Source organism: Diadema antillarum, unplaced genomic scaffold (genome assembly GCF_040938485.1).
Source record: "Diadema antillarum isolate AM-2024a unplaced genomic scaffold, OU_Dant_1.0 seq00000182_RagTag, whole genome shotgun sequence".
NCBI lineage: Eukaryota > Metazoa > Echinodermata > Echinoidea > Diadematoida > Diadematidae > Diadema > Diadema antillarum.
The window spans coordinates 597,612-624,069 of NW_027271249.1; the positions used below are offsets into that span (position 1 = coordinate 597,612).

General features: G+C 37.8%; 1 protein-coding gene across 1 annotated transcript in view; it reads right to left on the bottom strand.

The window, feature by feature from the left end:
• Window positions 1–728: 728 nt before the first annotated feature.
• Window positions 729–26,458, bottom strand: part of LOC139728473 (WD repeat-containing protein 3-like) — a 33,957-nt gene continuing 8,227 nt past the window's right edge. Inside the window, exons 6-24 of the mRNA XM_071639412.1 lie at window positions 24,602–24,718; window positions 23,811–23,912; window positions 22,213–22,310; window positions 20,293–20,397; window positions 18,691–18,921; window positions 17,075–17,168; window positions 16,416–16,517; window positions 14,205–14,293; window positions 13,376–13,517; window positions 12,859–12,915; window positions 11,230–11,442; window positions 9,933–9,986; window positions 9,254–9,382; window positions 8,131–8,292; window positions 5,492–5,542; window positions 3,738–3,781; window positions 3,316–3,444; window positions 1,782–1,875; window positions 729–884 (exon numbers count right to left, since the gene is read on the bottom strand). Of these exons, the coding sequence (XP_071495513.1) occupies window positions 729–884; window positions 1,782–1,875; window positions 3,316–3,444; window positions 3,738–3,781; window positions 5,492–5,542; window positions 8,131–8,292; window positions 9,254–9,382; window positions 9,933–9,986; window positions 11,230–11,442; window positions 12,859–12,915; window positions 13,376–13,517; window positions 14,205–14,293; window positions 16,416–16,517; window positions 17,075–17,168; window positions 18,691–18,921; window positions 20,293–20,397; window positions 22,213–22,310; window positions 23,811–23,912; window positions 24,602–24,718 (2,169 nt within the window). The remainder of the gene's footprint in view (window positions 885–1,781; window positions 1,876–3,315; window positions 3,445–3,737; window positions 3,782–5,491; window positions 5,543–8,130; window positions 8,293–9,253; window positions 9,383–9,932; window positions 9,987–11,229; window positions 11,443–12,858; window positions 12,916–13,375; window positions 13,518–14,204; window positions 14,294–16,415; window positions 16,518–17,074; window positions 17,169–18,690; window positions 18,922–20,292; window positions 20,398–22,212; window positions 22,311–23,810; window positions 23,913–24,601; window positions 24,719–26,458) is intronic.

Here is a 26,458-nt window from a genome sequence, read left to right on the forward strand (position 1 = left end):
TGAGCATGTGCACCCAAAAGTTGATAGGCACAACTTCTTCCCCTAATACACATACATGCCAAGTTTCATTAGGATCCCTCAACAGGTTTCGATAGTTACCTTGTCCACAAAATTCATTACGGACGGACAGAAGGACGGACGGACGGACGGACGGAAGGACGGACGGACGGACAACCCGAAAACATAATGCCTCCGGCACCACTTCGTGGCGGAGGCATAAAAACAAAGAAAACATCAAGCAAATATGGGATATATTTAACCATAACTTCAAGAATATTCCTTGAAAAAAAAGTAAACAGTACGATATCATTGGAAAGGCTTCATTTTGATACATCTGATGGTGGACTGGCTTACATGAACAAAATTTAAAAATGACGGTTAACCCGTTTTACAATCAAACTATTTGCATTCAAAATAGATACAGTAATGATGATGTCACCGCAAGTCTTCCGTTGACTTTATTCAGAAAATAATTTGACTAAAACCATGATTTTTTTGATATCATTCTTATGCGCATATTAATGAGAATGTTGTGTCATGATGACATCTTTGCGGTATACCTTACTACCTTTAGTACATGTACATACTGTAACAAGGTAACCTCTATGTTGTCAACCCTGAAGTGGGAAAATAGGCCTCACGCGGTATGGACGTTGGTGGCACATGGATTTTGAAACGGGAGACTTTAAAAAAAGAAAAGAAAAAAGAATAAAAGGAGAAAGATGACGTCAGAGTTTGAGCAGCGCCCTCTGTTGCCGCTTCTTCTGCTTCTTCCTCCGCTGCCTCAGGCCTTCCGAGGCATCGCTGAAGAGCTGCACCCTAGACTCTGCTTCCATCTTTGCCTTCAGGAACTGGAATGCTGCCATGTTGAATCCTATGGTATCCTTCACGATAAAATTTCGAAAGACAAAGAAGAGAACAAGTATCAGTTGGGCTGCCATACTCTAAAGAGCAAAAACATACTACTGTAAAAGTGGAAATTTTCGCGGTGTTGAAATTTTCGCGCATTTCGCGCAACCAGAAACTAGCGCGAAAATAAAAGCACGCAAATATTTTTGTTTGCCATTTGTTCCTGTGCGTGATGTCTCGATTCCGCGGAATTAGAAACGCGCGAAACTCTTCTGAAACGGCCAAGCGCAAAAAATATCCACTTTTACAGTATGCCAATTTAAACAAACAAACAAACACATAAACACATTTATGGTGAAGAAAAGATTCTAAAATAATAGACTGATTTTGAAACTTTGCATATTTAATCTAAACAAATGTATCTCCTCATTTTTAATGAATAATAATCATACAGTAAAAAAACACAAAAATAGTCACTTGTTCTGGATAAGCATTGAAAATGGCATATAAATTAAAAGGAGTCATCTCAACATGAACTTGTCTTGTTCCAGCTTTAGTTTGATTGCATGCGAAGTATGTTGTTTGTGAAAAAAGGCTCTGTGTCAAACACTAGCCGTGACTAGCAATTAAACAAAAACATAAATCACAACACTATAAATTTCCCCAAACATATATATGACATATAACATGAGATATCATCCCTTTCTCCTAAAAAAAGAACTCTGGCATTCTGCTAAAACTTCAAAATGGGAAGAAAAAGTGAGAGCAATATTGTGAAAACACCATTATTACATGTGGTCATTTCATTTCCTGTCCATAACCAAGTTTTCTTGAAATATAGCATACAGAACTGTACCATCTGTAATGAAATGAACAAAGAACAAAAGATGACCTCCTTAACAGTGTGGAGATGAGCTACGGCTGTACCTTACCTTAAGTTCGTTGACCTTATCAAGAGTTGTTGACCTCAATCTGTCAATCATGGGTAGAAGGCTTTGACTAGATGTTATCTGTCCATGGTGGACCCTTAATGGAAGATGTACAAAGGACATAGTGTCATTGAATTGAATGAGGTTGTTACAAACTACCGACAGCAGACCTTATCATCATAATCACCACTTTCACAATTATCACAGGTTAGCATCATCATGAGTACCACTAATTCTCGTCTTACCACTAACTACTATAAAAGCTTTCCGCCTCTGTAGATTGTTACAAACTGACGACAGCAGACCTTATCATCATAGTCATCACCAATTCTACAATTATCACAGGTTAGCATCACTATGAGTACCACTACTTCTCTCTTAACACTAACTAAAATAACAGCTTCCAGCCTCTGTAGATAAAAAATTAAGAAGAAAAAAAAAAAACTCTTCTTGCACAATGACGAACATATTTTAAAGGTAGGATTATCATATTTTGGTACAAAATTATGAAACTGCTCATACCAAGCATGCTAAATCAAATTTGAGGAAAATATTCTTCCAAAAATCATTATCATTTGATGAGAAAAAAAAAAATTATATAAACATATACTGTAAAATTTTACTACTTCCACGCTCTATACTATAATCACCATAAATGTGCGCTTAGAAACGCCAGTATGAAGCCCCATATAAATGCAATTATTATTATTATTATAACTAACTTGTATTTGGCAGTATGACCATGCACAAAAAAAAAATCTTTAACACATAGTAACTGGACAGAACAGAGAGCCTAAAGGCAAGGGGTTTGTGGTCTAGACAATTGTTGCTATGCATCCACAGCTGGTCAACTAACAATGAGACAGACACAGTGAGACTAAATATGACATTTCTTATTTCTACTACACAGTATTGATTCTCAGTGCTAGGTATGAAAACAAGCCTAGCTCCGACAGGTACGTGCGCCCTTTCATCAATACTGCTATCAAAGTTGTCACATTGTGTTGAGCAGCAAGTATCGTCTTCTGTACCAGAACCCAAGATAAACTGACTATGTTTAACTCATTAAGGACAAGCTGATTTTGCTATAACACATATCTTTCATGGACATCCTCCCAAGTATACTCAAGACTAGTCTTCAACATCTTAAAGGCACTGTTTACCATTTGGAGCAGTGACTTAAAAATTGTTTGAGTTATCACATTGATGCATATGTGTAGGTCAGTTGTCTCACAAAACATCCTACCATATGAACATTTGCAATAAAGCCTAAAGATATAAAGAGATGTCACTATTTTTTTCAGTAAACTCTGCAAACTATAGACGATTTATTAAAGAAACAATTTTATCATAATCATTGTTCACATTTTGTATATTTAACAATACTTAACTTTGATTATACTAATAAACAGTTTTACATTGGTAATTTCTATCCCTAACTCGCATTTTAGAACTACTTGAAGCACCAAAGCTGGGTTTTTGTTTCATCTGCAAATGGTAAATAATACATTTTACAGCATGAGCTTGAATTTCTTACCTGAGTAGGAAGAGGAGACAGCGACAGGCCAGCTCCACCTCCCACGAGTCATCCACCAGCCTCTCCAGGAGGGGTAGGAGACGAAGGGCGTAGTCCAGGGGTAGCACCAGCAGGCTTTCCTCCAACTCACTGTAAAGATATGATAGGATTATATAGAAAAGCATAGGTAGACATAAAAGGATACATGAATAGGAAGACACATGAATGGACAGGTAGATACACTGATATAAAAGATAGAAACACAGATGCATAGATGGTTAAATGGACATAAGTGATAAATATAGATGAATACGTAGATAGATGGATGGATAGATGATGCATAGATATATACACGGACAGAAACATGTAGACATATAGATAGCTAAATAGTGGATAGATAGGTGGATAGATAGACAGATGATAAATTATCCATGAGGTATTACCTTGACTTGATCTTCTTAAGGACTTCTCCCACGTATTTCAGTGGCTGGTGAGAAAACAAAATGATAAAGCACTGGTAATTAAAGACCAATAAAGAATTTAACGAATGACAATGGTAGTCTTGGGGCCTGTTGCGTTAAACTTTTTACCTAAAAAAAAAAAAAACAACAAGGAAAAGTAGAAATTACGCGGTGCGTAAAATATGTCCCCGCCGGAAGTAGCATTTAGTATAAAAATGTACTATATAGGTCAAAAGATCAAGGTCAAAGGTCAAAGAAGTCAAAGGTCAACATTCTGTGTAGAAGTTTTGAAGCCCTCACCTAGTGCCATCACATAAAGCAAACGGAATCGAAATCCGGCTAGAAATGGCGAAGGAGTAGCATTTTGTAGCCAATGTACAATATAGGTAAAAAATCAAGGTCAAAGGTCAAAGAAGTCAAAGGTCAAAATTCTGTGTAGAAGTTTTGAAGCCCTCACCTAGTGCCATCACATAAAGCAAACGGAATCGAAATCGGGTTAGAAATGGCGAAGGAGTAGCATTTTGTAGCAAAATGTACAATACAGGTAAAAAAATCAAGGTCAAAGGTCAAAGAAGTCAAAGGTCAAAATTCTGTGTAGAAGTGTTGAAGCCCTCATCTAGTGCCATCACATAAAGCAAACGGAATCGAAATCGGGTTAGAAATGGCGAAGGAGTAGCATTTTGTAGCAAAATGTACAATATAGGTCAAAAAATCAAGGTCAAAGGTCAAAGAAGTCAAAGGTCAAAATTCTGTGTAGAAGTTTTGAAGCCCTCACCTAGTGCCATCACATAAAGCAAACGGAATCGAAATCCGGTTAGAAATGGCGAAGGAGTAGCATTTTGTAGCAAAATGTACAATACAGGTCAAAAATCAAGGTCAAAGGTCAAAGAAGTCAAAGGTCAAAATTCTGTGTAGAAGTTTTGAAGCCCTCACCTAGTGCCATCACATAAAGCAAACGGAATCGAAATCGGGTTAGAAATGGCGAAGGAGTAGCATTTTGTAGCAAAATGTACAATATAGGTCAAAGGTCAAGGTCAAAGGTCACGACTGAAATTTTGTGTAGAAGTTTCAAAGCTCCCATGTAGTGCTATCATATAAAGCAAAGAGAATCAAAATTGGCTCATAAATGACAGAGAAGTAGCAAATTGAAGATTTTGATCACACACGGACGCACACACGGACGCACACACGGACACACGGACGGACGGACGGACACACGGACACACACACGTACGGAGCCCGTTTCATAGTCCCCTGCTCGAACTCGTTCGGCGGGGACAAAAAACAAAAACAGGTTGATTTCTAACAGAATTTTTCCTGTGTATAGTCAATGGCAGAATCATACTAATCCAAGTTATCAGTTCTTACCAGAGTTTTTCTGGGGTTAAACATTTCATCCAACAGGCCTCTGGGCAGCACAGAGAACCTAGAACTGTGTCAATACAATTGCTATGTGAAGCTGTCATACATTTTTGCAAGAAATAAAGTCTTGCCCGTGCTAGTACAATGAGAAAGCTACCAGTCACAGAGGGGCTACTGTTGGGTTGTAAAGGTATGTACATTCTCGTGTCAGGACATAGAAAGACAGACCTTCACATTTTTAGGAAACCTCCCCTAGAAATGCCAGCTCTGCTGGTTTGATGTGAATTCATGTCTAGCAACTCTTGGTTGCTACCCAATTGAACACATGCTCAAGGTCTTAGAGGTTAGGACTGTTCTGTATTATATGCACTTACCGTGAGGTTGCCATATGCCTGCAGAATGGGATGCTTGTCTGGTAATGGAAGCTGCAAATCAACAGAGAATACAACATGCCGATAATAATAGGAAGAAACCACATCTTCCAGGAGCAAAGAAATTACAAGTCATGGAGCTACATGTATCAAGCCCTGAAAAAAATACGAAACAAGGCAACCTCAAAATAAAGAAACCTAATCTTACTTATAAAAACTGAGGGTCACATTTATTCTTCGAGTAATGACAGATTACAATTACATCAGTTTTGCTTTGTTTTGTTTTTTTGTGAGACATGAATGAACACTGGTTTAATTTGCAAGCATAGGTCTTGATTTTCTCACCTATTCATACACAGCTGAATCCTACATTTTGTACATTAGATTACGTCTCATACAAGAAATTCTTGTCTGCTGGAGTAATTCATTTTTTTCTCAGAACCCTCCTGACAGATATATTCATAATCAGGTTATATGGAATAATTCTTGCATTAGAATTAATGGAAAAGTTGTTATTAAGCATAATTGGATAAATAAAGGTATTACGAGAATTTATCATATTTTGAATGAACAGGGTAATTTTCTTTCATTTTCACAATTTAGAAATAAATATGAAATTCAATGCAATTTCTTGGATTTTTTTCCATCATATCTGCAATTCCTCTTAACTGGAAAATGTTGTTAAAAAACCTCAAACTCAAGATAAAAATTATCAAGAAGAACTGATTCTTGATATTAAGAAAGCTCCTAAAGTATGTAGATTTATTCATAAAAAATGCGTAGATAAATTTCGTGAAGTTCCAAAATCACAAGAAAAATGGAATTCAATTTTGATAGAACCAGTCACTGACTGGAAAAAAATCTATCTCATTCCTTTTAAAAGTTCATTGTCGACAAAATTACGTTATTTTCAGTTCAAGATTCTACACAACATCCTCGGGGTGAATAAACTGCTAAAACAAATTGGTTTGTCAGATTCTGATTTATGTACCTTTTGTTTAGATACAACCGAGACAATTACACATTTGTTCTGGGAGTGCCCTTATACTCAACGTTTTTTGAGAGAGTTCCAAAGACAAGTTTTGAAAGACGAAGTTATTCTCACATTTAACGATTTCATATTTGGTATCTCAAATGGTCCTTTCACTACATTGAATTCTGTTTTTTTATATGCCAAATATTACATATTTGCCACAAGATGTAAGAATGGTACATTATCTTTGGCGTTATTTCAAAAAGCTTTGAAACATTATTATGAAATTGAAGAAATTACATATCTAAAACAAGGTAAAATCACTGTGATTTTAGATAAATGGAGACATGTTCAACTTATTTGAACTGTCTGATGTTGTTTTGTTAATATAGTGTATTTCATGTTTCTTGATGATCCAAGGATGGGGCTGATGCAACACTTTCATTTGGTTCGTAGTCAAATATATGGTGGTATTTTCTCTTGGAAACTGGTAACATTCGATTTTGTTTGTAGAAAATAATTCCATACTTGGAATCCACCTTGCACACATTTAGTTGTTGCAACGTCAGGTGGATATTGACGTGTTTACGGGTTGCCTGGAGCAACCTTTGCTGGGGAGGTATGCATGAATATAGTTTAAAGGTCTATGTACCCGCGAGTTTCTTCTAACGTTGTTATGATGTAAGTTAATTTATGCATGCTTTCGGGCAGGGTATGTTCGTGGCAACCTGGTGGCTTTCTCGGAGCCTACCTGGGTGTGGCGTGTGTAATGTAAATGTATACACTGTACATACTTTCGGGCAGGGTGCATCCTTGGCGTTCCAATGGCTTGCTGGAAGTCCGCTGGAGGCCTGCCTGAGCGTGGGGACGGCGGGTGAATGTGGTTTGCTAATTTCTAGATTTTCTGTCCATGGGGCCTATTAGTATTTACGAATTTCCTTTTATTAGCTGTGCATTGCAATGTGGCTGTGCGCGGCCCTGTCGCTGTGCACAAGTGTTACACTTGTGTACGGCGGCGGGGCTGTGTGTAGTCAATTGCAATGGTCCTATGGAAGTTATTCAATGTGCACTCGTCGTCGCCATGTCGGGCGGGCCTGAGCGGGCTTTCGGACTGTCAAGAGTTATTTTATCCTATTGTCGAAATGGAATTGAATAATTATGATAATGAATAATACTTTTCTCCGCATTACGTGGGGGGGGGGGGGGGGGGGCTGTCCAATCAGATGCTTTTGGAGGTCTCTGCCAAACCATTTTTTGGTTGGGTATATACAGTTATGTTTTGCATTAGTGGGTATTCTCGGATGTACGACCCTTTATAGTATGTTTGTTAGTAAGAAGTTATTTAAATATTTGAAAAAAAGCATAAAAAACACAGATAAGTGTTTAAATTGTTTGTATCAAAGAAATGTTTTTGTGTTGAAGTAATAACTTTGTAATTCATTTATCCTCTGTAAAATTATGTTGCTTCGAGAAATCAATAAATTCTATCATTTGAAAAAAAAAAAGAAGGATTACGTCTCAAGCTAGTTAAAAAAAAAAAGGAGAAAGAAAAATACAATTGATGCATAGAACTCACATATGAAGAAGGAAAGACAGGAAGAGAGAAAGACAGAGTCACAGTGAGAAACAGAAAGGGAGGCAGAGGGGTTACCATGGTAACTACGCTCACCTGTTTGTTTGAGGCCTTACACCTTTGGGCGTGGTCATCCATCTTGGCAGTCTCCTCCTGGTAGAGATTGAGGGCCTCCATTAACCTCTCTGCTCCCCTCAGAGTCTCCACAGTTCTCTTCTCTGGCATAGACACTTCACCTCCCGTGGCCTCGCCTGCAATCTGGTATAAAAGATATGTAGCCAAAGATATCATAAATATATTTGGGCAATAGTCTATTTACAAAGCATGTAAAATATTCTTTGATACAGTGCACTCCAGTTATACCGAACACGGTTACAACGAAATTAGAATTTAGGCCGCAACATTATCCTCTCTATGTTTTTTATTGTTTATTTCTTCTGTATACTAGTATAACAAAATTTTGATATAACGAAAGAAAACTGCCAGTTATGAGGACTTTGTTATAACGGGAGTCCACTGTACAGCACATACTTCAGTGGATGCTTTTTAGAGAGAGTACAGTTGTACTTCACCATTCTTAATGTTTCATGCACAACTGCACATGGAAATACAATGAAAAGACAAAGAGGGGAGGGGCTCATCAATTTGAATACTCGCTGGAGAAACAGTGTGATTTGATGGTTACAGATGCATCACACTCCCGCTTTAACGAAGTCCTTGGGATTGGCATTTTTCTTTCGTAATATCAAAATTTCGCTATAAGCAAACAAATAAACAATAAAAAACATAGCCTTGATATTGCTGCAGCCTGAATTTTCACTTCGTTGTAACCGGAATTTTGTCATTACCGTGTTCGTTATAGCGAGAGTGCACTGAAATAAAGGAACAAGAGACTGAACTCTAGTGCAGTTACAAGTAAAGGTGAGAGAAAAGGTATGCAACAAGTGGAACAATCTAACTATCTTGCAAAATTGGCAAATATAAAATTTTTGGTTAGTATGAATAAGTTTATCACCATTTCCACCATCACTATCATTGATAGTAGTAATGGCATAACCATTGTCACTATCCTTACAATAACTATTACCACATATGTGTAAATAATCATCATTAACCCAATGAAGACTAGTTCCGAGTATACTTGGGAAGGTGTCTTTTGAAATGCAATTCATAATCGACTCATCCTAAACAGGTTATTTCAGATTAATGTTTGTCTTACCGGCTGCTCCTCCTGCTCCACACTCTCCTCGAATCTCTTCTCCCGCTCCATCTCCTGCTCCTCCTCCAGGACCAACGGCTCCTCCGTCTTCTCCCATAGTCTCAACGACTTGTCATGTGACCCGCTCACCTGTCCAAGAGGGAGAGAAAACGGTGGATTAACTCCTTTCATGCCGCACTAGCCCACACTTGACATTCCTTACTGGCAGGCTCAATTTGGCATTCATCACTCCAACATAGTTTTGCATGCAAGAACCAAAATGCTCATCACCAGAGGGTAGTATCTAATTACAATCACAGTGTGTTGGGGTATATCCTTGTGGTGGTACAATTACTATATTTTTCTTTCCTCTCCACATATGTATAATTATTTATATTGCATTTTCGAGGCAAAGAAGGAATTTCGTGCATGGTGCACAGCTATTCACTGGTAGTCAAGATGGTACTTGGTTATAAGGATTACTATGCATACAAAAAGAAAACCTAGTACATGTACAACTGTCAGTTATTGTGATAATGTGGAATTACAATGAAATACCAAGCATAAAATGTCAATTATAGTACCTTCCAAGACCATCTAAGCGAAAAAGAGCAAAGTATTAACAGATGCAACAGATATACTTGAATTGAGACGTATGAATAAAAATAGTCTGAATTTTCAAATAGAATGATGTACTTACCACAAAATCACCATCAGGACTTATTGCCATACACCACACCTCACCATGATGGCCCTAAATCAACACGGTAAAGAACAATTTTCACATTTAGAAGTACATCACTGAGATGCTAGTCAGAACAAAAACTGCAAAGAGTCAACTAAGATTTCTTATCAACCTGTGACTGGTTAAAGGGAAGCAGTCCTGAGATTTTCGCTGCACTGATAATTAAGAAGAGTAAAAAATATAACCTTTCACCAATTTATACGCGTGGACATCAAAAATTGTCTCCGTACGCGATTTTTAAAAAATAATTCCTGCAAGCGATCGTGTAGAAGAGCCTGCCAAAAGGTGCAACGTCATTGATGCCCTACTCTCAAGTTGACAGCCATGCCTCAGAAAACCAATTTAAGTGTTCAAAATGATCATATCTGATTTTTTCATAAAATGTGACAATATGTGGTTTTATTATTTCAAACAAAATATTTCAAGCTTATTTATATATACAATTAATATAAAAATAAATAGTAAACATGTATTTATAAATAACTAGGGATGACGAGCAGAACACCGCTGGAAAGAGTTGTGCATCGATGACGTATGACTCTCCGCCAAGACTTGCTCATTTGCAGAGTCACACTTTTTTAACCTAAATTTGTACGAGCTTACTTGGTGATTTGAAAGTTTGTTTTTGATGAAAGTAGTTTATTGGAGGTACCAACAACAACATATTTTTTTAAATTTCGTGAGGACTGCGTCCCTTTAATAGTAACACTGTATATGCTCGACCTGCAGTACACTGTGATATCTAGAAATTGAGGACCATCAAATTTCACTGCATGCCTTGCAATTTGGGGAAGACTAGTTGAACTGGTTACGTTCATTATGAAAAGGCATAATTTACCATTTGCAGATGAAACAAAAACCCAGCATTAGTGCTTTAAAATAGTTCTAAAATGTGAGTTAGGGATGGAAAAAAACCACTGTAAAAATTTGAATAGGTGAAATCGATGTTAAGTATTGTTGGTAAACATGATATCGATGTTAAGTATTGTTGGTAAACAAAAGTTATAATAAAAATGTTTCGGGACTATTGAGAAAAATACAGATATCCCTTACATTTTAGGCTTTATCGTGAAAATATTACATGACAGGATGTTTTGTGTGATATGCATTAAATGTCATATCTTAAAAATCACTGGTCCCAAAGGTAAACAGGATCTTCAAAAAACACAAAAAGCAAAAAGTAAAATCTAAGTTGCATGGACTGGAAAGCTCACTATTATCAAGGAAAATTCGCCCTTTAGAGATACCATACCTCGAGTGTTGTGATCTGCTGGAAGTGGTCAGCATCCCACTGCTTGAGTCTGTTGTCCTTCCCTCCCGTGAAGAAGAGGTGAGTGTCCGGCAGGAACTGGACGCACATCACGCTGTCCTCGTGGGCAAACATTGACTTGTGGCAGTCGCCAAAGTCCAGGCCCCAGATCTTGACGTTCTTGTCGGCCGATCCCGTTACAATGAGGGTGCTATCCTGTGTAGTACGTATGGTTATAAACACTCAATATAGTAACCATTACATCTTGTTTGCTGAAAACATACACAATTGCACTGTGCGACCAAGTTTACTACAGAATGCTCATTCGCCACAAGAAAATATAAAACAGGGCTATTACAGCTTGTAAGTGAGAGGTGAAATCTGTATTTTGTTGTTGTTGTTGTTATTGTTCATTTTCCATCTGTGAAGATGGCTGGATAGCCCATATTCAGCTACATTAAGCTGGTCTTCCATGAGGTCCAGTTGGATGTGAGATGGGACCACTTCACCGGGTTAAACACCCTGCTCTTTCCTTTCTTTCTTGATTGCAACTGCTGACGTATAATTTTAATAAGCATGTCAAAGACACGAAACCAGTGGGATTTGAACCTGTCAGCTGTTGCATGTTTGTTACAATTGTAGCTCAGCAGTTGCAATCTAAGAAAAAAGGAACACACAAAAAAAAGGCAACATTGGATTAAAATATGTTACAGCACACCTTTTTCCCTTCATCTTCTTTGATAATCTTTTTTTTATTTCATATAACACGGCATTACCCATTAATGACCAGTTTCATATACATGTACCCTATGTAGCTGGGGTCTCTCTAGAATGTGTGTATTCCAACAGAATCGGCTAATCTCAAAGGGTTGAAGTACACTGTACCAGCTCTCTTCTATCAGTGCTCTACAATATTACATTTGTTTGTACTGTACACGGCAGCTGGCTTCATATTGAACTTACTTAAAATAAGACTAAAGTTTCACTTGCTTTGAATAAGGCATTTTTTTTTTTATCATTACCATAGGATTGTTATCAAAATGACTGAATGCAAGTTTGGTTTCTCCCAGTAACATGTTGTTCAGAATGATTTCTCTATTCACCTAAGTTACATGTTGTTCAGAATGATTATATTCTTTTTTTTTTTACTATCAGAAGAGACAGTGATAACATAGCTTTACAATTCCCACCTGGTTAGTGCACAAAACTTCTAAAATACAAATTAGATTTTTGGTTGATGAAATAACAAGTACTACCTCTTTCTCTCTCGAAGTTATCGTCTCTCGGTTATTTGAAAGACTTCAATAAATTTACGAAAAGAATACAATGTACATCTTATTCCCATTGATTTCATGTCACCACAGAAATTCAGTGAAGACTCATGTATAATTGAATGTGAAACTTGTGATGTCAATGTGTGCACTTGCTGGATGCACCTGCTATCCTAATTCTGAAAAGAAAAAATAGACGTTCTTCCACTAGGTCTAATCTTGATAAATCTCTAAACTATCCTATTCAACTGACTTGAACTTTATTCAACAGAGTCACTTTAAAACATGGTGCGATATTGCTCTGTAAAAACAAAATCACTTCCCTTACAAAAAGAAAGAAATAATATAATCATAAACTTACTGATGAGATGTCCATGGTCAGCACTGGTAGCTTGTGGCCATACAGAGAAAGGAAGAACTGCAGGTTGGAAGGGAAGGCAAGAGTAACAATCATAAAATTGACACTATCGGAAGGATTTGCTTCATTTCCAAGCAATGCAGGTGTGAGGTTTCTTTTTTTTTCTTCCTTTTTGTTTTGTTTTTGGGTGTTTTTTTCCTCACAAGCAAATACAACCAAATCAATGCTGCTCTCAAGTTTGGCAAAACAATTTGTTCAAAGTCAATTTTTCATCCGGCATAATTTCAGCTTGCATCCAGCTGCAATGTACCAACCACTATAAGCACACAAGAATTTCTCTGTCAATTTTCAATGGATAAAGCTTCACATATGGGGTCAGAAATTGAGCACAAAAATATATCATCACCTACTAAAATGTAACTGCATTATCCTCAACAATAATTTTGCAAAATGCACAGGGCCACAGTTTCTGTTTAGCACTGTTCATTGCGTTGAATCAAGGTAAAGAGTCACTTCTCACTTTCAGGGTGTCAGCGAAGAAAACCTTGACGGTGCTGTCCAGGAGAGAGGCAGCAATCAGCCGATGGTCCGGGGAGTACTTCACGCAGAGGACATCATCCGACATCTTGAGTGTTCTCGTGTGAACGAAGCTAAGCTGGCGACTGTGTACAAAAAATAAATGGGTGCGCCTTACTTTTATCCAATGATGTGGAATGGAAGAGAGAAAAGCATTCATTCTTGATAAGCCACTACGCCTACTCTCATCATGCTGACCTTTGCAAATTGTGTGTCTAGTATTCATAGAGCTACTACAGTGAACTCCCGTTAAAACAAACACGGTTATAACGAAATTCCGGTGACAACGAAATAAAAATTCAGGCCGTAGCATTATCGGCTCTATGATTTCTATTAGTGATTTGTTCGGTTATAACGAAATTTTGATATAGCGAAAGAAAACTGCCGGTCCCGTGGACTTCGTTATAACGGGAGTCCACTGTAAAAGAAATATCTAATATAGAGAGTTGCATCTCCTGTATCTCTTTATAATGACAAATGGTATTATTTAAGTTGTAGAAATCTGTCTATAAAACATTATGACACAACATTCAAACACTTTGGTAAAATCATCAACAGCAATTAAAATCAGTTACAATTGCAAAATGTCAGTAATCTTCAATACTCACAATGAACATTTTTTTTTTTTTTTTTGTGAGAGAGGTTTACCATAAAATGCCTACTAGGCTTCAGTGCAAACTTGGATTTTCTTGATGTTTACATCTCTAAAAATCTAAACATTTTGCTCATCTGCACTAAATGTTAATAAGTGAAGCCAATCTACCAATACTCACCTCGTCTGCCCATCCTCATTCTCCAAGCTAACCAATTCAAACTCCCAAAACTTCAGCGTCTTATCAGCACTGCCCGTCACAAAGCCTCTCTGTGGGTGGGAATAGTGATCATGATAATAAAAGCACGGCACTCATTTTTAACCAGGGCAGCTTCTTTTGTGTTGACATTGCTCTTTGACAGGACAAGATTTTTTTTTTTTTTTTTCAAACAAACCATGTCCCTCTCAGCCCTGGTGTCTTACAGGGTAGCTGGTAACACAAAGGTAATAATAATGACGGGGCTCTCTGGCAGAACAGTGTCATCACTATAGAGGCTACGTACCCTGGATAAAGAAGACTATACAGTGCACATTGAAAAAAAAAATAAATAAAAAACTTAAGGAAATCCAAACCTAGAGGGCTACCATTTCATAATTGTCAACTATGGAGAACACAATGTTGGTTGTGAGGAAAGGGGAACTCTTCCTCTTTCCACTGATATGTAATTGAGTTCACAAATGTCATGCATGACTGAGCACATTAACTTTAAAGACAGCAATGACAAATTGCACTTTTTCCAAGTTTGAGCAATATCATGAAGGACCATTGAGTGTCTCACTGAAATGGATGAGACCTGTCAGTGAAAATGGTCAAATAAACAGGTCTGCCTACACGACTGCAGGTTTGTGTTTAGGGTTTTTCTCTGGTATACTTTTTATGGTCCATAATCTTCAACATGGCTACCTGTTGGATAATCCTTTTGTTGTCATTGCATATTGAAAGAAGAATAATCATTAATTGATTTCACTGTAGGGCCTATCTGCATCTCATTTGCATACCTCACTAATTTCTGTTCTGTTGAAAAAGAAAATGATATCAAATGTGACCGTGCATGACAAAACGAACAAAAAGTCGCACACACTGATTTTGCGCGAGGACTGAAAATAAGTAAAATGGGTCAACCTAGCCGATCTTTACTTGTTCATATTTTCTGAAAGAGCAAGTCTTCTTTTACATTATGCTAAAATTTGGGGTCGTAAAACGGGCAGGAAAGTGTGTTTTTTAGCAGTTTATCTCGAACATTTTTGGTAGAATAGTGTGATTAGGTGTGTCTTTAGAGTCCCTTTTTCATTTCTGAAAAACCTTGTCCACACTCTTCACTTTCAAATCTAATAACTTTTGAAAGGATAGTGTTACTGCTTTGAAAGTTGGCATTAATTATGGACAGAATGTGTTAATGAGGAATTCTTAATTTCAGTTTAATCTGATAATCCCTTCATTTGTTGTTACTCGGGTGGTTCACTTCCTGTTTTTTGTCCCATTCATTGCACAGCCGGCACGGTTTGGTAAAAAGATTAAGCGCTTGAATAGACACTGTACTGCAGAGCCTCTTTTCTCAGTTCACACTTTTCCTGAGTTTGTGCTTTCTTTCCAATATTTAGATAGGTTAGGAGAGTCCATTTCATTTGAGTTATACATCATTTTAAAGCTTAAAGTCTGCTCTTTCAGAATATGGTTTTAACTAAAAATTCATGTCTGGCGACTTTTTGTTTGTTTTGTGGTGCAGGGTCACAAATTAAAAATTTGAATTAAAACTGAAATGAATTTGTAGTTAGCTGGAAGATACTACCAGGACAGCAATCATCATTGGATTCATAGATTGCTTACTTAACATTTGAGCAGAACACATTTTGAAAAAAAAGGGAAATAATAATGGTTTTATAACATCCTATCATACAGAGAAAAACACCTCTGCACATCACTGCCACAAACTAAATTTTAATACACACTGTAATAATAATAATAATAATAAGGTCTTATTTACCCAGGGTAGCCTCTTCAGTGTTGCCACTGCTCTACCAGAGGGCCCTGCTATTATTATTACCCTAGCGTTGCCAGGTACCCATTTATACACCTGGGTCGAGAGGGACATTGTGGGTAAAAACATCTTGTCCAAGGATGTAAGCACTGGGCGGGATTCGAACTCACGGTCCTCCGTTTGGGAGTCGGGAGTCTTATCCACTATGCCACAGCGCCCCCACACGTACAATGTACAATCACCCTGGTCCACTTTGAGGAAGGCATTGATATCTTCCTAGCTATACACAAAGACTAATGTCATGTTTGATTCCCCCTGTGTGGTGATATTAAAGACATTCATACAGTATGATGTTGTTAGCACGTGTTGCTATCTGCAAACCAATCCCCATTAGTTGTACATAGTTTTGTTACCTTGTCCGGGGAGAGGCATATGGACCAAACGGTGCCCTCATGTGCTTCAAAGGAATCAATCATTGTACCAGAGGCAATGTCAAACAACTCCAGGTGCCCCGTCTGTGAATTAAAATGAAAAGTATAAGACCTGCATTACATATCTTTGCCTGCAATTGGCCAAAGAGCTAAGGCCGGTCTCTTTGAGACAGTGTAAAAGTTCTAGTGCAATTTTGAATTCAGTTTTAAAATACTGTAAAAAAGAAGAATAAAAAAAGCTGAATATACACGTACACTGTTCATAAATCAAAATACCATACTCCTTGTATATGACAATGCAGCCTTCTCACTGGAATTCAAGTTAAAAGATTATTTGTAATCTAGCACACCTGAATAAAATGCATTATAGATTGAAATACAAACTTTTGCTAGCTGGAGTTCCAGTTCATAGACCCATTTTTTAAAACTAATAATGCACAAGTTTGAGTATGTGATGTTAGCAAAGATGCAGCCCACTGTTGGGTATGTATACACAATGCAGTGCATGTACATCATTGTAAATACCCTTGAGTGCACTGCATCCTCCATTGTTCAACGCACTCTTACATGTGCACTATTTGTATACTGGTGCCATTCATTGAAAATAATTTATTTTGCACATAATCCTTGAAGTACCTCACCTTGGTACCCACAATGCAATGCCTGTCTCCCGGAGCAAAGATGGAGGAGACGGCATAGCCACACTTCATGGTTCGGATGCACCGCAATGTGGATCTGAAACACAAGCAATCAAATCAAATGGGTTTGAAAAAGCAAAATTCAACCATTTAAAGGAATGGGGAAAGAAAAATCCCAACAGAACACGAAAAGGGAATAATGGTATGCTGAGCTAACAGGTACACTATTAACCCATTGTAGAGTAGTCTTGAGTATACCCAGGAAGGTATCTATTGGAAATGTGTGCTGTAGCAGAATCAGTCCATCCTCAATGGGTAAAAGTACAAGTAGGAAGATAGTCCAGAAAGAGAGACTTCACAGAATGAACACCATGAAAGTGTTTTGTCACATTCTAGAAATCAGTGAAGGGTTTCTGAGTGAGAACAAGCAATAATACACAGGACTGTAAATGACCAGATATCATATACAGCTGTACAGTAGCATGCAAGGTAATTATATGCAAAACAGAAAGAAAATAAATTGAAATTGACACTCTCATCCCTTGTGGCAGTATCCTTAAACGTTTACCCCCTTCGAAAAAAACAAACAAACAAACTTCACGAGTTGACTTTTATTGTGTTCATGTACCCTCTTTGCATGCCCTACTGCATTGATGCACAAATTATTCAGGCAACAGGTGACGATGAGTGATAGATAGCAGAAGACTTGAAGTACAAAAGAACAGAGCCATCCATACACAAGAGTATGGGCATCTTCTGGTTTTAGCTGGGTGAACACAGACACGCATTCCTTTATTACTACGTTCATGCTTGCCTAACAAAGCAATCATGCCGCCATTGTGCTACACACTGGGGCAGAGTTAGCCAAAACTCCATGTAGAGATATTTGATAGCACTGAGTATGAAGACCAAGGGCTAAAACCATGGCATGCCTTTTTATATTATAAGATGTAACTGTACTTTACTTTACTTTACTTTTACACTCAGAATAGTCTTGAGAAAGATTTTGTTTGTTTGTTTGCTTTTTACCCATCCATGTATTACCATACTGTGGCACAGGTACAATGGGGTCCTGCATGTGAGACACCAAAGGTTACAGAATAAAAGGTTCCTTTGTACAGGATCATCAATACCTACTGTATATCTTTAATGTTTACATACCTAATATCTGCTTGGTGTTCCCCCTTCAGGATCGAAGGGGGTTAAGTGATCATTGGTGTTGGTTTGTCTGTTTGTAAAATAACTAACAAATTGAGAAAGGACTTGAGTAAAACTTTCAGGAAAAGTTTATATTGACACAAGGAAAAGATGATTAAATTTTGGTAGGGATCTGGGAATTTTTATGGATTTTCAAAGGATCTTTTTATCTTTTTACAGATAGGGTCAATGAACTTGAGAGGTCAAGCTGCACATATTTGAGGTTTGCATTTGAGCTCTGAGCGCGTGCTCTACTCGTGGGAGGCGCTGCGCAGCTGCAAGCTGATGACACAAACAAAGGCTTCTATAATAATGGGAAATTGGACGAGTTTCAGCACGTGTGATGGTTGGGAACTAGCTGCTGGGTGGAGGTCTGCACTTTCAAAGTGCTTTTCTAGTTTTGTTTGTTTTGTTTTTCTCACCGATTCCAAATCTTGACGCTGTTTCCCCCGGCAGACAGCACGGCCGTGCTGTCCGAGCTGAAGGTCAAAGTTCGCACGTCGTGACGATGGCCTGGCTGACTGACACCCGTTCCCTTGGACGCGGTGGGCGTGTCCACGGCCAGACTCAGGTGGTGAGTTTCCAGGCTGTTGTTATGTAACAGGGCCACCAGTTTCACCTCTTCACTTGTGTCTACAAGTGAGTGAAATGATCTGTATAGCAGAGGGTGGGGGAGAGAAGATAGAAAGATAGTGGGAAGGAGTTGGAGTGAAAGATTCAAAGAAAGAGAATGTGAAAGAGTAAGGGAGAGAAGGGGAAAGATAGTGTGAGAGAATAAATGACGGACAGAAAGAGATATACATGTATAGGAAGAGAAAGTGTGAGAGAGTGAAAAAGAGAGTGGGAGAAAATATGTTATCAACCCTTTCATACCTGCCCAGGCTCTGAGCTTTAAAGGGACGGCATAGTTCTGGTTGAGTAGGGATTTAGTTTGTAACTTTTTGTGAGATAAAAAACCATTTATTTGAAATGTTAAAGAGCATACTATTCCAAGAAGAATTAAAAGTTTATTTAATGAAAACTGGTTTGGAAATGGCTGAGATATCCAGAAACAAAGAGATCCTAATAAAAGGTAGAACTCACCTTTTATGAGGACCTTGTTGTTTTACATTGTTTATGTAATGTTATGATCCTCAGGTATATTTCAAATGAGTAAATGAAGTAACTTGTCGTAAATATTTAAAAACAAAAACAAAACATAGAAGATTGTCACAACTACCCTCTGTGTTTATAATTCTAGGGAACAGTATCCAAATTGGGCAAATATTGAATGATAACAGATCAAAATCAAGTCATAATACTTGACTGGACATCACAAATGAGTATTATGCGGCTTTAGGCAACAAACTTGTTATGGAAATTATGAAATTAAAAAAAAAAAGTTTTCATTGCAATCTCACAACTACTCTCTGTGAATTTGTTATTCTAGAGTGCATCATTTATTCAAAATCAGGCAATTAACACTGGCTATTATTCAATTCTTTATGTGCCATGGTGTAAACCCCCTGTGTGCTACATTATTCTGAGACAGCGACATAGTCATGCTTTGGGAACACATTCTGTTTTTCAAATTGATGTAACTTTCATAGATTTTTGTTACCCTGGTCATGTAGTAAGCAAAGTTGTAGAGAAAATGCCAAGCATTGCTTTGATGTAAATTGTATGAGAAATCTAGGATTGTTTTTCCTTCAAATGATCAGTAGCTACAGTACATCATTGCAGAGGCATGACTTTTGCGCACAAAACAGTGACAGAAACTTAACATTTACTCGCAAATCCAGTAGGACACACTGCTTGATAGTAATTCACCACATAAAATGCAAGCTACATGCGACAGAAATGAAATCGTGAGAAACGCTTTCGTTGCACTGTGCCATTTGGTGATTTATCAATCGGTTTTGGCGGGTTTGTGTGTTTGAGCAGAATATGCCAAGTTGGCACACCGTCGACTGAGTCTGGTGCAAACGTGGCACATACAGTGTTAAATATGCTACACACTCCAAATGGAGCTGCTGAAGGTCTACCTGATCTTTGATGACATCTTGATGGTCGTCAGCGGTCGGATTCTTTCCTCAGCTGTCAGCGACACACTGGAAACGTCAACCTCAGCATCATCGCCTTCAGCAGCTCTGTTTATGATGATAGGAAGGTCCGAGAGTATGGGGCTCAGGAGATCATCGCAAAAACATTAATTTATTTCATTTTTTTAATCATTATTCACATAACTGTATTTTGTATTTTGTTTCATCTTATTATTTACTTCATGACCTAATCATGAGATCATTAAAAATATACATTTCTTTCATTTCTTTCACTTTTTTCAATCATTATTCACATATCTGTATAATATTGTATTTTGTTTCATCTTAATACTATTTACTTCATGACCTAATTTCTCATTTCTAATTCTTCTACATTACAAGACGCTTAGCGCTTAGAAATATTAATAAGCGCTCTATAAATAATTGTTATTATCATATCTAATTGATGTTAACTATCCAGCACCAGATTTCTAGACTTAGTCGGAATATCACAGCAGGTACCCTTCACTAAAAGCACAAGACATTTTAACAAGTAAAACAGGTCAAAACATGGGTGTTGGGGCTTATCCAAATGATAGGGACATTCTCCAAGATCAGTCAGGTTTTAGATGATGGTAGAAATCTATGTGCAAAATAACAAAAAAAGATGTGAACGGATTTGGATGAAACTTACAGGAAAGATTGAGAATGACACAAGGAACAGATGATTGAATTTAGGTAAGGATCTGGGAATTTTTTATAGATTTCATGAAGGATTTTTCGATATTTTAGCAGGTAGGGTCAATGAACTTCGGAGTTCAAGCTGCGCATATTTGTGCCGATTGCACAACATTGAATATGCGCACTAAAGTGCATGCTCTAGTTTCTGCCAGGGTGCATGCCCTGGTTTCTGCCAGGGCGAGGCGCACCACGCAGCTGGAAGTTGATGACGTAGTAAAAGGCTTCTATATTGGGAAATAGGGCAATTTTGAGGATGCATAAGTACAGTTTTGTATGGGTGGAAATCGTTGATCTCTATGATCTCTATGGAAGAACAAGATCAGTGGTGGAAATGAGCTGTTTGGCGGAGGTCTGCGCTCTCAGAATGCTTCTCTGGTAGTTCTCAATCTTTTTCTAAATATTTCATTGTTGTGCTTCTCTGATTCTTTTTCAATCTGCTTTTATACCACGCAACACAATACGTACAGGATGTAAGTTGAACTTGTTTGTTTTATGTCTCTAGAAATAACACATTGCCATGTTCTTTTGATTTTGATTTTGTAAAGAAAAATGAGGTAAATAAATATTGAACAAGACAGGCGGAAGATTACAGATTACCCAATTTAAAGTATGAGTTTTCAGGATCCACAATAAGATATTTTGGCCCTAAGAAGTGGAATAGTCTCCCAAATGATATTAAGCAGTGTGTTTCTATGTCTTCATTTAAGAGAATACATAGAGAATATATTGTAAAATCATATATGTGCAATAGTGCCTTCCGGCAATAATCCCCTTATCATTGATGCTAGTATATACAATGTATATAGCAATAGGTTTTGTTTTGTTTTGTGTTGTATTGTTTTGTTTTGTTCTCTTTGTATTGTTTCATAATTGTTACCTTTTACTAGGGAGAAGCCTTGACAGGTCAATGGCCTTTGCTTCTTCCTCCACACTCTGTATTGCATATGATTGACATGTTGTCCTGTATTGTTCATTCTTTTTTACTTGTTGTGCAAGTTGTGGAAATAAGATAAATGAAATGAAATGAAAACTTGCCCCTTAACCTGCTGGAGACTAGTCCTGAGCATTCTATTAAAGGCAGGTGTCTATGGGAAATATGTGTGATAGGAAGATCTGCTTGTCATCAACGGGCTATTAAAGGGTTAATCGTGTAGGGGTTTCACCTGACCCCAAACCTCTCACCTTGCCCTCTTCCTCAGTCTCTTCACTTTCTTCTGTAATCTCTTCTCCAGCTCCTCCTCGTTACAGACTTTGAAGAGTTCCAGCACAGCACTTGGGCCCTGTCGCACCAAAAAAAAAGTATCATTTTTATAGCCAAAATCAGATGAAAGGCAAAAGTGGCATATCACAACGCTGCACACAGGCACAGGTCCAATGGTCCCTGACCAGTAAAAATCAGTCGACCAGTAACTTTTCCAGGAATGGATCAGTAAAAAATGGAAAAACTTGGGCACCTACTGGTCCAACAGACAGGCCAGACCAGTAGAAAAAAACATCAGGTTACTGTGCAGCCCTTCATATTGATCAGCATATTCAGCAATGGGTGAAACTCATATGATTAGATGGTGGACACCTACAATTATACAAAATCCATCATTCATTGTTTGAAATATCAAGCCAATGACTCATCCCTTCTCATCTTCTCTTTTTGTTTTTCTTTTTAAATTTATAGTGTATTCAAAGGAACCTTAAAGGGACATTCCAGACGATTTTCATAATTTCACATCATGTAGTACATAAATCGACAACTCTATGTACAGATTTGTGGAATTTATTGTGGTTCTTTAGCAGATAAAAATACTTTGAAAAACCTTAAACAAATTACACTGAACAAGGATGATGACATTGGAGGTTCACATATTTCAGAAATGTAGCAGTGTAATTCCATTACAATACCGCTTGGTTGCGAGTTCACCTATGCATAATCTATGCATGCCTTCTTCTTTTGTTCTGTTTCCTTGAGCCCCAACTCATGTATTCTTATGGTGACTCTGCCATGTCATCATCTTTGTTCATTGCAATTTGTTCTAAATTTTGAAAATATTCTTATTCTTCATCCAAATTATCACAAATTCTGAAACTCTGTCCTCAGTATAACTAATTTATAGTTGTTAAAATGAAAACATCTGAAAATCATCCGGAGGTCTCCTTTAAGTGTAATGCAACAGACAGAAATAATCAGCTGCGTAGGAAGAGGATAGTCCTTTTTTTTTTATAATAAGCATTTATGCATGAATGCATACAGTAAAGAAAGTGAAAACAGGCAACCAGTTACCATTATCTACATGTACGTTGATGAACATCAATTTCACGATTTTGGTGTTATTCAGTTTTCCAGTGATTATATAACTTGATCCTCTATGATTCAACAGTACCTACCAGAGAAGAAACCCTGGCCACAGGCTTAGTTCTAAGAAAATCAACTTTATGTTTTATACAAAGCATATATAAAGTGAAGCATGTAGGTGATAAGGCATTGAGACACAGTAGGTGGATGAAAATACCACCCCTGACAATAATTTGCCTCACAAAAAAAGAACAACATTTGACTTTTATAGCATTCATTTTTCTTCTTTTTTTCTTTTAAATTTAGACATAGGGTAGTCGGGATCAAGCTAATTGATTCTCCTATTAAACAAGCACTGCACTTTTGAGACAAAAACATATTTTGCAACTGTTGCTTTGTCAGGTCCAAAAAGGGAAGATTATATGAGGACAACTCTGTAGATGGGTAACATACAGTGTATCAATTGATTGAAAGAACAACTTTTCATACTCACGTGACAACCAAGAATTCTTCCCGTGGAGTCAGCCTGAAGAGAGACTACTCTGTCAGTTCCCTTTCTCAGGATTGTCCCTGCCTTGGTACACGACAGTATGCTCTGTGGGGAGAGATACGGGTAGAATTTGAGACAGCTAAATTCACTTGCCACATTCAAGAAGCATCTACAATAATATGATTATTATCTACATAATGAACTTGAACTTAATCTCAACATAAGGCATTGCAGTGGCACATTAAAAATGTGTGTTTTTGTCTGCTTGATTTTCAAGTGCAATATCAGAGCATATTCAATGTAACACACAGGCTAATGCATTAATTCCCCATAAGGTAATATAGTTAACTGGCATTGCAACAATACACTATATTTTGTCTGGTCTGTCGCACGAACACTTGCTCCGTGCATGAATGATTGCTAAAAGTGCAAATCACAGTTTACTACATATAACTTTTTTAAGGCAGAGTCTACTAGTACTTCAAATTCTAGTAACTGCTTTTCACAGCTTTACCTTCTCAAGACAATGGTTATACAAGCATAGATGATGATATTTATATTGGATGGCTTTATTTCATAACATACCACGGAATATTGCACTCGTTAGGGCCATATTTCCCTGGTGTCACAGACATTGCTGTCCAGTGCAATATAATAATTCATAAGAATAATTATGCATGTTGTATGTATGTATGAAATTAGCCCCATTTGGATTGAAACACACACTTCAAGAACATGATCACTCATGATCTGCTGATCTATGAGGAGATGTCACGTCATTCTGGCATTCTTACATCATCATCTCCCATCTCTTCCTCGTCGTCATCGTCCCCTTCATCATCTCCCTCAGCATCGTCCCCATCATCGTCGGAGAAATGTTTCCTCGACTTCTTGGCCGGAGAGGGACCCGTCTCAAGTCGACCGTCTTCTTGCTAGAAAGTTCAACAGGAAGAAACATGACGGACTGTCACATAAACTCATGCCACAAATTCACGGTCACACTTGTAGCATACTACTGAGTTCCATCACAAATGCTGACCCTCAACCACCAACTGTATATCATCAATTACCATTTACATGTAGATCAGGCTTCCACGCCGCTGTGTACCAGAGCTCTGGTGTACATCAAGAAAACAGACTTTCTGTCGCTGTAAATTTTGCCAATACAGAAACAATAACAGCCCAAAACAATATGTCCTGCTAAATGATTTCTGGACTCCCAATTAATGTGACTCCCAGCTTTAACTTCCAATCATAACAACTATTTCATACAAAAAAAATGACCATGGTGATGGCCATTAAATCTTGGCGTAGCAATACTGCTGTAAGGATGAATTAGAGGAATTCTGCTGCCTTCACTACAGAGTGTTTTGATATTAAACCCACTAACCCAGGGCAAACAATTATACATGTACTTTGGAAAAACAAACAAACAAACAAACAAACTTTTTGGATAATGCACAATTTGCATACTACATGCCCGTTTCTTTCCAATTACAATTGTAAATTCTGAGCAAATCAGAGGTCTACTGCCCAAAAAGACACTTTGCAACAATCTTCATATCTGAAAATCATTTTAAAACTAGAGAGGGGCCGTCAAAGGCGGCAGACCCACGCCTAAGTACAAAGTCGGGGTAAACATAATGTGCATTCGGTCATCTACCAGAATTCGGCCACTTAATTGCCAGTGTGCTTTATCACCAGCCAGTGAGTTCTACCAAAGATCGTACACTGAAGTGTACGATCTTTGGTTCTACAGTCACATCACACGCAAATCACATAATTACACATACGGTATTAACACTCATTCACGTACAGGAAAGTCCTTAAGTCTCCTCCAAAAATCCATCGAAAATCCCAAATTCCACCGTCAAAAGTGCAGAATCGGAACTTTTCCAAGCGCGCGCGAATTAAGTCCAGTTTTAAGAGTATTGTCTACGCGACGGGTCGCGGAAAAAGCGCTAAAAATCGAGAAATACGCCGTTTTCTTGCGGGATATTTTGATTATAGCAAGCCGAGAGTGTGATGATATCAAAGGTCGTATGAGTGTACGATCTTTGATGGTATCCACAAAAGCAAAAAAGAAAAACAAAATTTACGTACCCCCTAGGCAATTACCCCTATGATTAGTGTCTACGGGAATTATTCAATGCAAGGGTTGAATGCAAATGTCTACTGCACCAGTATTCGGCCACCAACGAGCGCCGCAACGTCCCCGGTGCAATTTTGCACCAACAGTGTAGAGCGCGATGCATTTTCAGCGGCCTTGCACACGCATTGACATTGAGCACGCATATCGTGCAGTGTGACTGCGACCGAGCAAAATGCTCCTCCAACGAAAAAAACAATCAATGTTAATTTGAAAAATCATCAAAATACGGGCCAGTTTGTGATGACGGAGAACGAACTTTCATAAATCTAGAAGGACATAGTCCCTCAAATAGGCCTAAACGTAAATTTCGGAATTCTTACGAACATTTGAGCAGCGAAGTCGGATCGTTGGGGAGTTTATGTCTTCGTATGGTAGCGGAAAATCGCAAAGTGAGAAACGGGAAATTTTCGGAATGGTCACTATACCATGGGGTCAAAACTTCAAGGTCACACAGAATTTGCAAGGGTCAACCGATTATCACCAAAATCTAATCGATTCT